The sequence below is a fragment of the Agelaius tricolor genome, unplaced genomic scaffold (assembly GCF_023055355.1).
Source record: "Agelaius tricolor isolate 1412-34295 unplaced genomic scaffold, bAgeTri1.0.p SCAF_6, whole genome shotgun sequence".
NCBI classification, from domain to species: domain Eukaryota; kingdom Metazoa; phylum Chordata; class Aves; order Passeriformes; family Icteridae; genus Agelaius; species Agelaius tricolor.
In genome coordinates, this window is record NW_027269266.1 from 33876687 (window position 1) to 33893006 (window position 16320).

General features: G+C 40.0%; 1 protein-coding gene across 1 annotated transcript; it reads right to left on the reverse strand.

Moving 5' to 3' along the window:
* Positions 1-1816: 1816 nt before the first annotated feature.
* DAZL (deleted in azoospermia like) lies at positions 1817-15474 on the reverse strand. Its single transcript, XM_071429908.1, has 12 exons — positions 15338-15474; positions 15084-15222; positions 13411-13545; positions 13018-13109; positions 11653-11704; positions 7415-7481; positions 6956-7089; positions 5708-5788; positions 4903-4959; positions 3740-3841; positions 2881-2979; positions 1817-2101 (listed from the first exon to the last, which is right to left on the reverse strand). The coding sequence occupies exons 1-12, from the start codon at positions 15472-15474 to the stop codon at positions 2048-2050; spliced, it is 1149 nt and encodes a 382-aa protein (XP_071286009.1). The 3' UTR covers positions 1817-2047.
* Between the last annotated feature and the right edge of the window lie 846 nt (positions 15475-16320).

Sequence of the window (16320 nt, forward strand, 5' to 3'; positions counted from 1 at the left end):
CTAGCAGAACCAGCACATGATCTAATGGAAGAAAAAACAAATTCTATTTACAAGGCCTTGGCTATTCCCTTGTGATAGAACCTCTCAGCATGCCTGTAAGAATCTAGTACCATTTCAAGTGCACTGTACAATTAACTTGCTCACCAGATGGTCCTGTGCATAACACTCAGTCAAATAAACAGAAGATGTGTACTCTATGTAGGCATCTTGGTTTAATCTCCTCTTTTGGTAGTGGAACTCTTCAATGAGACAGCTATGCACAGGGCCCTTGGCATTTTCTAAGGGCTACAGCAGAAAGCTTCAACTAAGGTCTGGGGCAACCAAGCCAATGTAAATCAAGCCAAAAAGAAATCTGCATTTGCAAAGAAACAACTAGGTTTTATCAATAAACTGACATCACAGCTTTGAAACCACATGCAGGCTGTTTAGATACTGCAAGTTGGAAAGGACAGGGTCCTGATTCAATACTAAAAAAACCTTTGCAAAACAGCTGCTAACACAGAAGTTAAGCACAATCAAGCCACTATTTTTAAAAGAGCAATCTGAAAAAAACATGGCAAATCAGTATCATGGGAACACTTAATACTATCTTCAGTAACATGAAACAGTGAGTAGAGAAACTGGTATGGGCTTTGCTTTTTCCAGGTTAATTTATGCTATCAGAACATCGGTACAAAGCTGCATAAAGTGGCTGAAAAAAAATTTATCATCATTCTCCCCCACCCTCCTTTAATAAAGTTTTATCCACAACACTCCTGAGAAGCAGTCCTTGGACATTTGCTCTAGCCATATTCCCTTATACATCCAGTTCCCTTCTACATATTTCACTAACATGTATGTCTGGCTAAGTCTCTGCCTAGCCATTTCCATCTCTAAATCTCCTGGAAATTTGAAGCTGAACAGGCAGTCCTAAACAGCCCTGTATATACATCCTTAACCAGAGAGGCATATTTTTCTTTTATTATCTGGAGAGATTGAGGTGTTTGAGTAGAAGAAAATAAGCAAGCTAGGACCTGACATATAAAAAGACTGTTCTCTTTTCTCAGTTCTACTTTTTGGAAGCTTCAGCTAGTATCTACACAAAATGAAGGTTTGTTACTATAGATTTATAGTAACTGGAAATTTCACATAGAGCAGTAAGTTTTTAACAGCTTTAACAAGTTATTATTTAGATTTGTCACACCAGAAATTTAGGAAACCAAGCCAAAGTAAAAATTTATTTCACTGTTTCACAATACACACCTAAAATCTACATGATTATTAAAACAGTCATACACATATTCTTTGATTAACAGTTTGCATCACATAACAAAGGTTTATATAAGTGCAGTATTTTCTCAGAAGTTTAAAATACAGGTATTGCTAAGATTTTTCAAGTAAAAAACCTTGTATTGGCTGACTGAGCGTCCAATACAGATAACATTCTTGCATTTTAAGTTACATAGAGGAATTTTAGGATTCTCTTCATTACTTACCCAAAAATAATAGTGATGCTCAAGACTGCAGGTACATAGACTATCATCAATGAACATAATCACATCGATTATGTTGTCTAAAGCCAAGCAGGACTTACAGAGCTTCAGCTCAGTTATAACTTCTCATCTTCCTTTGCATTGATTTAAAAGCTCAGTCTTAAAATACATTCTCTTGGGCAAATAACTACTTCCATTTTTAAACTGCAGAAGTTAACTGGTCAATGTGAGTCAAATGGTAGTTAACAAAAAACCATGTGTTAATGAAAAACAACTGTAATATGCAAACTGTACCTTAAAGCTCAGAGAAAAATCCACCTAAAGGAAACATATAAACTCTCCAACATTCCAGTCAGTTATCAGGGGAAGCACACAAACAGTAACACTGAAGTTTGTCAACTCTTACAACTTTGAACTTCAAACAACTCAAGCAACAACAACAGTATCAAAACACGTAGAACAGGAGTACAAACATAACTTGAAGTAACTTTTGAGAAATGTTACATTCCGTATTGCTAAATTGAACTGTAGTACCATCTAGTTAATTAATTTAGATACTTTGAAGTCTCTGTTGATCAAATGGCTTTGTGTACTGTCTTTCCTTTTCTGAAGTGGTATGTCTTACCCTCCTGGGATGGGATAGAAAAGAGGACAAGAAAAAAATTCAATTAATCAGAATAAAGGAACCAAAGTCTCATGAAAACTATCTCCAGACACCCTGTACTCTATTCACCCCTCTCCAAAACTGACAAAACACAGCTTCTGCATTCCTGTTTCAGAGTACACCTGTCTAGTTCACATATCTGTTGTTTTACAAAAGGAAGCAAGGTCTTAGAAATTAATAACCTGGAATTACATGGCTTGGAATGTAATCAGAGATTGCAAATCTACAAAGATGGAACACATACAGCAAAAAAAAAAAAAAAAAAAAAAAAAAAAAAAAAAACAAAAACCAAAAAAAACCAAAAAAACAAAACCAAACCAGCTTACCAACCTGGACTATGATTTATTGGTTAAAGCAGAGACAAAGCATAACTAGCCACCATCCACAGTAGCTATTTCACTGTACAGACTATCAAGGTTTAAACCCAGCATCCTCTGTCCAAACTAGTCTTTCAGCCACGTCACTGAGAAATGACTAGCCAGACTTATGCTCTAATTGTTCATTAGTTGACTGTTCAGCAATTTTTTATGCTGCCCTGATTAAACCCACTGAATCCAATTTCAGCACTTCTTTCCATCATGAAACAACAGAGAGCCAAACCCACACATCTCACAGCATGTACAAGGAAGAAAAACTTCAAGTGGCATCCACAGATTTGAATTGCTTCATCTTTACAGTATCCTGTAGGTGAATACATTGAAGGTCACCTATGTTTCAGGGATAAATTTTACTTCCACTACATACCTTTACATTGCTGTCTTGTGATACAAAGTCATTTGTCAGCTGGTTCTCAGGATTAGACAGACAGGATAGTACTGTTTGCATGCCCCTGTCCACGGACTTCTGAAATACAGTTATAGGTGCATATATAGTTATAGGTTATTTTCTTAGTTAAAGCATTACTAGCTAGCAATGTCAGGGTGTCACAGGGTTTACTTGGAAATCAGGATTCCTCAACTGCCTTGTGTTCCCTGAGATACTTGTAATTTTTTGTCCCCCTCCCAATCTTCTAAAATTACAAACTCATTATCCCCATTCAGTGTTACAGCGTAACAATTCTGATCAGTGACATGCCAGTTCTCTTGTGGATGAGGCTGACCACAGAGAAATGAAATATCTCCCTTAGAAAACTGAATTCAAAGCCAACTGTTCACTAAATTGGAGCCATCTTCCACAAAACAGTAAGAAAAATAGATATTTGAAGCTTAAAATAAATCTAAGCCGGTAATTTTCATCCTAAGCTTCAACCTAAGACAGCAGGCAGTGCTACTGAATCTGCTTTTTTAGTACCTGTAATTTCCACATATTAGGCAAAGTCTTGTCAGTAGACTTAATCAGGTAGTACATACACTTTATCCAGCCCTCAGCACTGCAAACAAGCACTAACAGTTTCAAGGAAACGTGAGACTTCTGAAGTTGTACACAGAAATCAGATACATGGGAGGGACTTAACAAGAGGCTGAAAGGAGCAACTATAATTTCTAATCCTGATTTCTAGGATATCTGTCCAAGGCCCTTGACAAAGCTACATAACCCTCACATGCAAATTTCTGGGCATGGCATTTATGATAAAGAATATTAAAAGTTTTGAGAAAGCGGTTACCTTCTGTGGGCTGCTAGGCAACTGCATGGGCTCTGGAACAGCACATTCCATCTGTATAAATCCTGGATCCTCAGAGCCATGATAGTTCACTGAAGTATACACCTATAGAGTTTTAAGTATTACAATGTTTCAGTAACACTGGAAAAACACGCAGTTATGGCGTCACCTCATCTATCCATAAACTGTGCCAAGTTTAATCTTCACAGTTTTGTTAAGTTTCATGAGTAGGGGAAATATTGTGTCATGACCTGTTTTACTAAGACAGTTAAGAATGATACTTAAAGTTGCTTAAATGAGATAGTTCTAGAACAACTTGTCTGCTCCTACAATCAAGCTTGTAGCATTTAACAACTAAACCCCCATGCACACTTACTCTAAAAACATTTTGGCCTGCTACCATTGAATTGTAAAGTGATACATTATGGCTGTATAATGTATCTACATTCATGCATGTTATTAAAAAAACTATTTCAAGCCAATAGTGTAATCAATAGTTCAATGACTTCTGACAACTTTCAGGAAGAGAATACCATTCACAAGAAAATTACTTACTACAGCTTTTAAACACTTAATCAAAACTGTAGTCAATAAATACACCTAAATATACAAAAATACCCAGAGGGCAAGTTTAAATTCTGACATTGTAAACAAATAGAGGGGTTTTTTTTCTTTTTTCTTACAGGCATTACTCGCATTAAGTCACAGAAAGCAAGAATTTTTTTCAGAGGCCAGCAGCACCATCTACAGTTTGTAGTAGCCTGAGAAAATTTTTAAAACATATTGGAAGGAGCCAAAAAATTCATCAGTATTTGCAAAGAACATGGAGACTTTTTAAACTTAAAATTGTACATCAGGTCAACTTACTTTTCCTTCAACTTTTCCTGAAAAACCAACTCCATTTTACTTAGCATTCCAGAGTTCTGTAACTAGAACATGTAGTTCTGGTGTCAAAAACAGGCAGATCTCTTCCACCAGGTAACTCAAAAAAGCACTACATCAGTAGAAATTCTGAGTGACTACATACAATCTTATCAGCAATTACAGATTTTTGTAGACCAGATTACACAGATCCAGACAAGAGACTTTTTTTTTTAAGTATCAAGCTGTAAAAACAATGTGCTAATTAAGAAGACAGTTTCAGAAGTCTAACTTTGTAGACTTACCGGAGTTGGAGGTATTACATAATTTCTTGGCTCCCCAGCAAGCCACTGTGGTTGAGCCTTAAACAAAAATTAGAAAACCACCTTATTAATTTTCAACACAGACAAGTAACTGCTCTGTATGAGACATTGTTTATAGCATTTCATGTCTGGATTTTTAACAAAACAATTAATTAATATAGTCTTACATCCAGCAAGATACCTTACTTTATTCAACTATTGCCTTCTCACTCCAAGTTAAAGAAAAATTTTAAAATATTTCTAAATATTAGGAAAATGAGGGAAACCAAATACCTACAATGAAAACAGATCTCAAGCCTCTAGCTGCTTCCAGTTACTCCTAGGACTTAGCCACCCACTTCACTTGTGAGTTCAAACCCCACTATGAGCTAAGCACTTTCTCTGACATTTTCATAGTGCAAGAGCACATCCCCACCCATATACATCAAACATGGTATCATCTGATAAGACTCTGATTCCAAGTTCCTAACATACTACACTACAGCAGCATGTACAAATGCAAAGCTCCCTCCCACAAGTACTAATTCACGTACTTTTTTCTAATTTCAAAGTTGTTTTATCACAGTATAATTAAGAAAATAGTAATGAAACTATAAAAAGAAAAGAGTGTGCTAATTTACTCAACAGTTTTCATCACTATTTTGTTTTTGCTTTGGTAGCTGTGAAGAACTGAAGGAAGATAGATTCCAAAGAATGAGAAGCACAAAGATCAGACTCCAGTTAACACTTCATTCCAGCTTAGTCAGGTATCCAACAGCCTTTCTGCTTCTAGTAAAACTTGACATACCTGATAGTTGTAAGCAGGTTGATATCCTATGGGAACTTGCTGCTTTAGCAGCACAGCTGGTGATGAACTGTATGGATAGGGCTGCAAAGAAAGGTTTTTTTTTAAAAAAAAACCCTGCAAGTTTGAAGCAAGTTACAAATATGATATTTGTAGAGGTATTAGCCAGGAGCACACTTTTAGAAGTTACACTGTTATTTCAATTCCTGTGCAGACTAGACTCACTTTTTAAAAGCAACCCTTAGATTTCCCACAGGGCTTGCTTCAGTACTTCAGGCACTAATAACATCTATAAAGTGAGATTCAAACTCTTATAAATCTAAAAATCCCATTTCCACTTGTAACTGATATTTTATTTAATTTCAGAAGTGCAAGTCATGCCATAAACTTTGAGAAGTAGATCTGAAGCAGACTGACATCTATGAAATAATGGAGTACAATCTGAAGGAAAGGAAGGTAAGTACTCAAATTAAGATATTTCCAAGTATTTCTTTCCTGAAAGTATTCTGACACTGTGAACGTGGAACTTTACGAGATTCTTCAGGGAATAGTTAAAGGCACATTCCAGCCTTTAAGAGAATTAATGCTCTTAAATTAATAAACTAAAGAGAATCAGCAAGAATACTATTATCAAGCTCTCTGCCTTGCAAGAAAGTATTTCTGCAAGTTCGTTCTTCCTCCTTGTTTAAGACATACAAGACAGGGTCAGATTGTAGTCAGTACTGCTCCATCATACAGTAATGCAGTAAGAGAGCCTGATCTGGTTCACTCACACAGCACAGGACTCATATCCAGGCCAGAAGCACTGTACCCACACCTCAGAATGAATGCTCATCTGCAATACTGTTCTGGGCACAGCTATTAACAGCTGATGCTGGAACACAGTGCTCTTATAACACAACAGCAGTTTAAAACCAAGGATATGTTTGGCTAGGAGAAAAGTACCTGAGATAACTTCTTATCCCACTCTTAGTCTACAGAAATACATTTTAAATTTCAACAGCTCTCATTCTTAAAAGGTATCTCCTTTTTGTTTTATAATGAGTTAACATCACTGAATCAAATTTTCAAGGTTGCTGGTATTCCTTTGAAATGGTTTGAAGTTGGGTCCTTCTTACTGGGGAAAGCTATATGATAACAGGTGGGTAAAATCAGATTGGAATCTCAATACATACTCCAAAAGTCATATGTGCTTGCACCTTCAAAAAATATTTAATTATGATTCAAAACCAGTGTCAGGAGCAGACCTACCTGAACATAGGGTGTTACTGGGTTCATGACAGCTGGAGGCTGCACGTATGTCTCCATACCCTGATTACCCCACACGCTCTGGAACTGTGGTGGAGGAGGACCAAGAACTATTTGTCTGGGATGCATGCAGGAATCTTGTTTTGAAACAGATAAAAATAGTATTAAGACATTACTACATGTATTTCATTAGGAATCTGAAGTCAAGCTGGAAAAAATCTTAAAGGTTTTGAGTCACAAATTTAACTCAACATGAACTATATTGTATTGCGCTACCAACCTCCCTCTTATTAAAACAACACCATACAAGTGAGGTCACAGAAGTTAGAACCCAGGTTTAACTGAAATATACATACTGCACCAGATAAAAGTATTTGCAAGGATAATTATGTATAATTAAGAAAAAAATCTTGTTATATTATAATACCTGCAATATGAACAAATTTACTTAGATATACTTACTTAAGTTTTGTTGTTTTCTGATTGCTGGCCCCAGTTTCAGCTTTTTACCGTGGAAGTTGATTTGTGACTGAAAGACAGGTTATTCTCTGTTAGCTGGGAATCAGCAAGGTGAGAGGTTTGTAGGATTTTAAAGAGACTGGGCTCTGCTTCTACATCCCAGTACATCAACTCTCAAAGGCTCAGCAGCCTCCAGTCTCCTGTCTCAACACCATGTGCCTTTTACCTCAGTTGTCCTGCAGTGCCCTCAGCTCAGCTGCCTACTCACCAGCCCTCCAAAATTATGTATCACTGGCCCTAATAGTAACATGCACTACTAGAATTTGCAACTATGTATCACTGACTGTCAGCCCTGCTGCTTTACACACACAGGGCTTAACTATTCCTGTCTCGGTGAAAGTACTATTGGAAAGTGACCACAGTCTCAGGTTTCTAGTGAAAGATTTTTGGTTTAGCCACATTAGCACAATTTTAGTACCAAGCAATCAAGTCAGTATTGGATTCAGACAGTCTGTCTAGATTCTCTATCACATGCAACTCTACAGAAATGCCTGCTTCAGAAGAAAATACGTGGTTTTGCAATTTTCTCCCATTTCTGCTAAAGAAGTGCTTTGAACAGGCAACAGCAACTGTATTGTTGCCTGTAAAATAAGAAGAAATACAATGATTACAAAAATCTTGCTCATTCTAATTTCTATCAGCATGAGAAGATGATTCAACAGACATATGAGGGTGAAAAAAGGTGCAATAACCTAGTTATTGCACCAAATAGACTAATTTGACAGGTGGACTTTTTTGGTTTTCTTTTTCTCAGGGGAAAGTGTCTTGGGTGATTTTAGGTATTTTAAAATTAATTCTGGAATCCTGTTGTGCCCAAAATCATGCAACTACCTTTTCCACCTCAACAATGAGAAGTCCTAGGAGACAGGCCTCCCAACTTAAAGAAAGACAACTTTCCAATCTGAACTGCAAACAGATTGATGCTGGACCAGAGTGCAGTTACAGACCTAAGCAGAAGAAAAACACTGTCAGGCTGAACAAGGCTACAAGGCCTTGTTAAACAGGCAGATGAACACAGGCACCAAGAGCAATTTTAGTTAGACGCTCTATCATGCTTATTTACAGAAAACACTGAGCACTCAGTGCAGATAAGGCTTTAAGTGATTTAGTGCAGTAACCTTTGCATACAATTTGAGCTCTACAACACCCATGTTAATTTCTTCCTTTCTTTATTCCCCTCCAAAAGACAACAGGTTCTACATGAACATTCTTCCTGAGATGGCAGGTATTTGTACTGCCTGCAGACCTGAAATGTGCACTGAAAAGAAAACCCACAATATACCTCTGGGTCTTCCAAGACCTCTGGTATACAAACTCAGATCAGTAAGTACTATATTAACAGAGGAACACTGCAGGCTCCAGTTTTGGAGCACACACAGAAAATCAGTACTCTGCATGGCTCAAATGTCAACGCTACTCAAGAGGTCTCCACAGAAATTGTTACCTCAGAGCAAGCATTCCACACTGATGTAGCATAATAAATGTAATACATAGTAAAAAGAAAAAGGTGTTCTCAGATGAAGTCTGTTGCTCAGTGCAGCAGTCGCTGTATATTTTTGTCATCATACCACATCAAGTAACAGCAAGCTTTTAAAATCTTTTGGTGAGGATCAAGGATGTCCTGCTGCGGTTTCATTACTCTCCACTTTATTCAAACATATTCTCTTCCCACTTACAGAGCTGGATGGCCAGTAAACACATCTGCACACCACAAAACACTACATTTATGCCTGGCACATCTATCTGGATTTGTCTTTCTGATCTACTTCCCTATCTAAGAGCTTCAGAAGCAAATGAGACACTGTTCATCCTCCAGAGACACAGGAGTTTTCTGAGGCAAAGACTTTAAAGAGGCAAGTATTTCAATACATGTTATTCTCACAGTCACTGTATTCAGGCTGGGGAGAAAGAGGGAAAATAAAAAGCTTTGTCAGTGGTTTGTGACCTGCCCAAGTCTATCAGAACCAAGTACCTGATCTGGTTATAAGCGCTGAGATTTATAATTTCTCCAATACCAAACTCCAAAGATCAGAACTGTCTGTAAGAGTTCTACCCCTTCATCTCCTGTGTTTGCTACAGGAAAACTATACGGTGACTGTGTTGTGGTTTAATGCAGTTTGGTTTTTAGTTAAGCAAAAAGGACCTTGGCAGCTTTCTTCAGACCTGATAAAACCAATCAGCTGGCTAGTTTTCAATACTGACACCCTGTTAAACCACTTAAAAAAAGCTGAACATGCCTCTGTGAAACCACACTTAAAAATGAACAAAGCCTGGGAAAAACTCTCTTGCTTCCAGCCTTTGAACGCTGGCTGGACCAGGCCTGGCCCCGCTCTGCTGCACAGGCAGGCTGGTGGAGATTCTGTGGCTGGAGTTCCAGCCACAGCCTGGCCCTGCTCTGGCTGTGAGCTGCTGAGCCATCCTTCTGGCAGCAGCTAAGAACAAAGGCAGCCCTGCAGCTGGAATTGACCACAGCATTGCAGCCACACAGCCAGAGCAGCCGCTGCCCAGCAGAGATCCCATGACCACCTGCAGGCCTGGTCTCCTTTACATGGCAGGAGAGGCTCCTCTCCCTAAATAAACTGAAGAAAAGATTATTTTAAAAGCGGTAAACTGACTGAAAATACCACATTTGTCTCTTAGCATTGTCAGTAGGAAAAGACAGAAGACTTGGGGGTAGGAAAAGTGTTATGAAGGTTTATTCTGATTTCTGTTTTGTTTTTAGTCCTGTTAAAGAAGTTTTCTTTACATCCTTTAAAGTTTTGAGCCTGCTTTGCTCTCCTCCTTATCCTTATCTCACAGCAGAAAATTAGTAAATAATTCTAGTGGATGCACTGGTGTTTGGCCAGCACTTAGACCCACTACACACAGGAACAGCCACAGGACAATCTAGGAGGCTTAAAAAATACTTGCACTCCAAGTAGCATCCAAATGCACAAATATTGCAAGAGAAATATTTCAACTACTGAGACATAAATAAAAAAATTAATACTGCCTTCCATGATACTGTTACTCCTATGCCCTAGGAACCCAAAATGTTATTGTATTTCATCTATCTGTGCCCAAAACTGTTACTGTCTCCTAAGACCCTGGAGCCAGAAAACACAACCATGGGGCAGAGTGGGGCAAGTGCCCCAGCCTTTTCAAAGTTCAAGCAGAGACAGCATTCTCTCTTGCCTCATGGTCTTTGCTCAAGGCAGATGCTCTGCTCTGGGTTTTTCTCCCCCTCTTTTGATACTCTCCTGCGTCTTGGACTGGCTCAGGGTGAATCCCACGACTGCCTGTCTGCAGCCAGCACAGAGCAGCCCTGCAGAAGTGAAGGCAGGGCTACCCCAGCCCAGCTGCCTGGCCTTGCCTGGCTGCCAAGGAAGGCAAATCCCTCCTGTGAGTTCCAGCCCTTGACCAAGTACCAGCTGCTGAAGAGTGCCAGCTGCATTCATCAATGAAAAGGTAAGAAGGGGGAGAGTTGTCACCATTTTCCCCTTGGCTTTGGAACTACAAGGTTGGTCAGCTGCAGAGGCCACTATTTTGGGGAGGTGTCGCCCTAACATTTCAAGCTCCTCTTTGGTCCCTGGGAGTCCAGGAGATTTCAGCAACTTTGTAACTAGAGACTATTAGTGTTATTTTTTTGCCCCTTGCTACTTCCTTCTTTATTAGTAAACTGTTATTTTTTCACTTATATCTATCCATATTTGTTTCTCCTTATTGGTGGAAAGGGATTGGTTAATCTAAAGGAGAGATGACTCATTTTAGAGCATCCCATTTTAATTATCTTAGACCAAGACATCCCAATAACTAAATGTCTACATTTCTGCCATAAGCAAAAGGGTTCTATTACAATCATCCACTACCAAAAGCAAGCAGCCAAACAACTCAAGGCTTTAAAGCACATAAATAAATGACAGCAATCAGAAACAAAATTACATTAGATGTTTGACCACACCAGGCTAAAAACTAACAGGCTAAAAACTACTAACCTGCTGAAAACTAATCTTGCTTCTTATTTAAGCAAATACAGAAAGATTTTACCACCAGTACACATTTTAGAAAGTTTACCTTTTGGGCAGCCCTAGACTTTTTGTGTCCTAACTTACTCTACAGGGTACATAACTTGGCTTCCACAAACTTGTCTCTAACCTTCATACCTCAACTACTTAGAGTCATTTGGACAAAGTTGAGCTTACCTCAACTATCTTTTGAACATCCACATTGTCCTGGAAAGACACAAATCCATACCTAAAAAGGAAGAACAGACTACTCAGTAATTGGTATCATTTGATTATAAGCCAAATTATTTGAAACAAGACCAGTTAACAACATGCCAGGTACATTATATACTGCACATCCAAATTATCAACTAGGACATTAATTTATGACTGAGGCCAGATGCAAGAAACTAAATGCCAGATTTTAGAATAACATGAAATAAGGCCTATTTTTCCACTTTAACTACTCAAAATGAGTACAGCTATTAATATTAGCAACTCAGAAAGTTAAAAATTTAAATAAGATCTGACTTATCTTTAAATTTTGCATTTACTACAGAGGTCTGGATGAAAGCAGGCATTATAGGAACAGTAACGCCAGTGGGAGGGAAGCAATTCTTGAAGAGGTTTTTCAGTTTATTTCACTGCATTCCTAGTTTATCTGGTCTACACAATTAAGATCATTTCAGAGCATTTTAGTAACAATTGTGTCCCACTAATGGAATAAGTCAAATGATTATCAATACTTGTAACATACACTAACTGCACAGCAGGGTTCACTTTGCAGACTAGGAAGGGATATGAGAAAATGAATTTTATTTCCAGCTCTTCCATTGCTATATATGCTGAAAAAAGACGTGACACTGTAGGAGCTAAGCATAGAATCTAAGAAAAACTCTCTCTGGAAGGAACTTCAAGAGGGTACTGTCTCCTTCTCATCAGGAGGAATAGCCTCAAAACTGGGATGGCCTCCCCAGAACTCAACAGGGTAAGGTCCTTCATCATCTTATTTAAGGGTTTCACCATGGTAATCCAGAACTCCTCAATATATTCAAAGGGAATTTCCTTGTTTCAACTTCGTTCACATACTTAGTCTTCACCCAAAAAAAGTTTGGGCTGTTTTACTCTAGAACTTACTCACAAGTGTCAGGAGAGGGCAGAGTCATTGCCCTGAATAAGCCATCTTAATTCTCCTCATCATCCTGAACTGTCCCCTGATTTTTAACTACTCTAGCCAGCAGAAGAGTCCTACAAAAGAATTGGCCGTGTAAGCATCACAGAGTCAGGCTTTGTTTTCAATGATTGAGTGACAGTGAGCTTCTTTTCCCTGAACAGAGAGGTTGAAGTCAAAAAATTAATGCTATTCTTTGTAAGATTATACTATTTAATTTGGGGCAGTATAGATTTACTGGTTTCAGTATTAACTCACCATAACAGAAGACTGCAGCTAGTATTAAGGCTTAAGCATGTCAAGTGTGTTGCTAAGCATCTGCTCATATCACCTATTACAGAATGCTGTCCACACAAGCAGCAACTTAAAACAACTACTCATATTCTACCCACCCCTTCGAAACACCAGTCCTGTCAGTGATGACCTTCACCTCCTTCACAGTACCATATTGTTCAAAGACACTCCGAATTTCTGCTTCATTCATCTAAAAGAAAACAAGGTCTTAAACATCTTCAGAAACATTCAACTGCTTAGAACTGATTTAAAGCAGGCAGTACCATTTTTTAAACCCATTTTCCACTACCATAAGAACTAAAAGTTTGTTTTGGAAGACACGTTCCAGAATTCTCCCATGACATTTCAATATCTTCTAGATTGGCAAAAAAAAAAAAACAACCCCACCACCACAAAAAAATTTAAAAATCCACACTAAAACAGGAGCAAAATTTCCACTTATTCTCCACTGATGTACCCTATACCCATTTTAAACAAAAGTGTATACATACCCTTATGTCAATTCCACCAACAAAGACTGTGTTGGGCATGATTTTTCCTTCTGGTAAAACATAGCCCTGACTGACTGTTGCTGAATAGGCACTGCCATCTGTGGTGCTTGAACGCTGGGCCTCCACATGTGCTGCCTAAAAAATTTAAACAGAAATATTTATTTTAGTCAATTAGATTACATTTGAAGACACCAGAATGCCTGCATCTTCCTATAGATATAGCAGGTGACAAGGAATTTCAATAGCACAAATGGACCATTCATTGGTTCCAACACTTCTCAGTTCAAATGAAACTGGCTCTATAAAATCTGGGAGGAAGATTAACATGAAGTGAGCAGTTTTTCACCCACCTGGTATTCTGCTTTTATTTGGCTGCATACCCAGCTAAAGGGCATTTGAACTGAAATCTGAGATGGCAACTCCTCAAGCTGACCTAACTGCTGCTTCTACTTCTTTCTTTCTGGATGTGTCAGTGAACCAAGCTAGAAGTGGTATTCACTTTGCTGTGCAAGCTCTCTGGCAGCCCTAAAACAGGAAACGGCTCTCAGGGGAGGAGCCCAGCAAGTGCCAGAACCAGCTGAAGGAAGCTGGTAACCACAGACACTGCTGGTAACCACAGACACTGCTGGTACACCTGTCACACACGGCCTTGGCCACCATGGAAGTGCAGTGCTCGTGTCTCACACTAATAATGCAGAATTGCAAAGAAAATAACTTATTCAACACTCTCACACATTATGTACCTGAAAGAAAGAATAAACAGACTACTTAGGCATTCTAGCAAGCTGGGCAACATGAAAAATAAGATTTATTGATACCTGTATTTCCTAGAACTTGAAAAGGAGATCAAAAATGCAGTGGTAAAAGTCTTCTAGAACAAAAAGAAAGAAAATCTCCCTCCAAAGCTACTTTTCAAGTCCTCAGTATGATGATGGAAAACACTTGCCGATGCAAAAAACTACTGTCTTATCTAAACCTAAATAATTTTGTCAACATAGCACTACACAAATGACTGTTCTACATAGACGATGCACAAAGACCTCACACTGCTGCTGAATCAGTGTCCAAAGCCTAAATCAGTCAAAGTTCTGAAGTGGAAAATTCTGCCCATGATACCGGAACTACAGCATCAGCTGAAGTGACTCACCCCTTTAAAATTACTCTAAAAGAAGTCTAATTTGTCTATCTCATGAAGTAGCTCTGAAATCAAATTTCCAGACGCCACGAATATTGGGGTTTATTCAGTTTTTCAGCTTATCAGAATTAACAGGCGTTTTTTTTTCTTCTCTCATCAAAATATAAAATTAATCTGTTTGCTCTCTATTATTGAAGTTTAAACTGATGAGCAGAAGCATGAACCTTAAAATTGATGAGGGGAAACTGGTATAACAGCAGTCGGGAGACTAGTTAAGAATTTTGGCAAAAGAAAAGGTGGAAAAGGACGATTGTTGGGCTACGTGGAGGAAATACCTATCTACCCGCCCACGTGTGTTACAAACATCACTCAGTTTTACGCTCATCCAGGAGAGAAAAACGTTCACTTATTTTTGGCCACACAAGCCCTTGATTTTTCAGGCTTCTCCCTGGCCTCAGCACATTTTTCGTTTAAAGTAAGCATTAGTTTTATTTTGGTTTTTTTTTTTTAATTGAAACATTTAAACCCCGTGACCCACGTCCCGCCGCGCGGCCACTGAGCGCAGTCTCCATGACAGCGCGGGTGCCTGAGGGAAGAAGGCGGCTGGCGCCGCAGCCTTCCCGCTGGGCACTAAGTGGAGCCCTCGGCCCAGCACTACACGGTAGGCACAACCTCTCCTGTATTAAAAAAAAAAATAAATTACAAAAAAGACAAAGCAAAAAAAAAGCCCCACTACCTTACTCGTATAGTGTTTGAAGCCTCAGCGCTACAGTCGCAAATCACGTTTCTCACATAGAACAAAGAGCAAGCAGCACGCCGGTGCGGGCCGAGGAACCCGCGGCACTCCGGGCGACGCCGGGCCTCTGCTCCGGCAGGGGGAGACGTAGGACCTCGGCCAGGCGAGGCGCCGCTCGTGGTGCCGCCGCCATTTTACCTCACACCTCGGCTGCCCAGCGCCGACGGGGCGTGGGCAGGAAGGTTTGGCGCCACAGGACAATGAAAGCTAGTCACAAGCCCCAGACAAAGGGTCCTGCCGGAGCCTACGCGCAGCGGGTACACTGCCACGGGCAGGCGGCGGGGCGCCCGCCCAGCCGTGCGGGACGGCGCTAAAATAGCGCCGTCACAAAATGGCCGCTTGAGGGTGTGAAGCGTGTTCCGACGCCAAGCCGCCCCCCACGCAAACACCGTATCGGCAACAGGTACGAGCCAGAGATTCCCCTGCAGAAGCCCCCGGCCTTTCAATTGCGGTACTCCCTCCTTCACCTTAACCGCTCACCTTGTAAGGTGTTTAAACCTTCAAGATAGTTATAATGCTAGTAGCCCTCAGGGCTTCAGCGCCGTCACCGCGTTACAATGGGACACTGCTCCAGCTGAGGGCATTCCCGTTTCTCACCCCAAGAACAACCCGAAGAAGTTACTGCTCCACTCTCTGCTCCGCTGCCCGCTGGGGTCCCCCCTCAAGGCACTACATCACCCAGCAGAAACCCGCACGGGAGCTCGGCGTTCAAACAACCCCTATTCCACCGCCCTAGCGCACCTCCCCTTCGGTGTTCACTCACCATCACTCACTGGAGCCGGGGCTGCGCTCACACACTTAAAAAATATAAGGATTTTCAAACAAAACCCGTATGAACTTTTTCGAGAAAACTAAGCGCAGACGGTCGCTCTTCCTTGTTCGCGAAGCTGAATTGCCGACGTCGATAAAAGCCAGCGGTAAGTAATCCCGTTCTCCTTAAATAGCCCCATTGGGGGATGGCACAGAAGAGGCCACACCC

What these genes read in the sequence shown, in the direction of transcription:
- DAZL (XM_071429908.1), bottom strand. Translation starts at nt 15,474, where the DNA reads ATGGCGGCGGCACCACGAGCGGCGCCTCGCCTGGCCGAGGTCCTACGT. An exon ending in ATGTTCAAAAGATAGTTGAG is followed by an intron (nt 7,482 to 11,652) that starts GTAAGCTCAACT and finishes CCTGTCTTTCAG; the next exon opens with TCACAAATCAACTTCCACGG. An exon ending in ATGTAATACCTCCAACTCCG is followed by an intron (nt 3,842 to 4,902) that starts GTAAGTCTACAA and finishes AAAACTCTATAG; the next exon opens with GTGTATACTTCAGTGAACTA.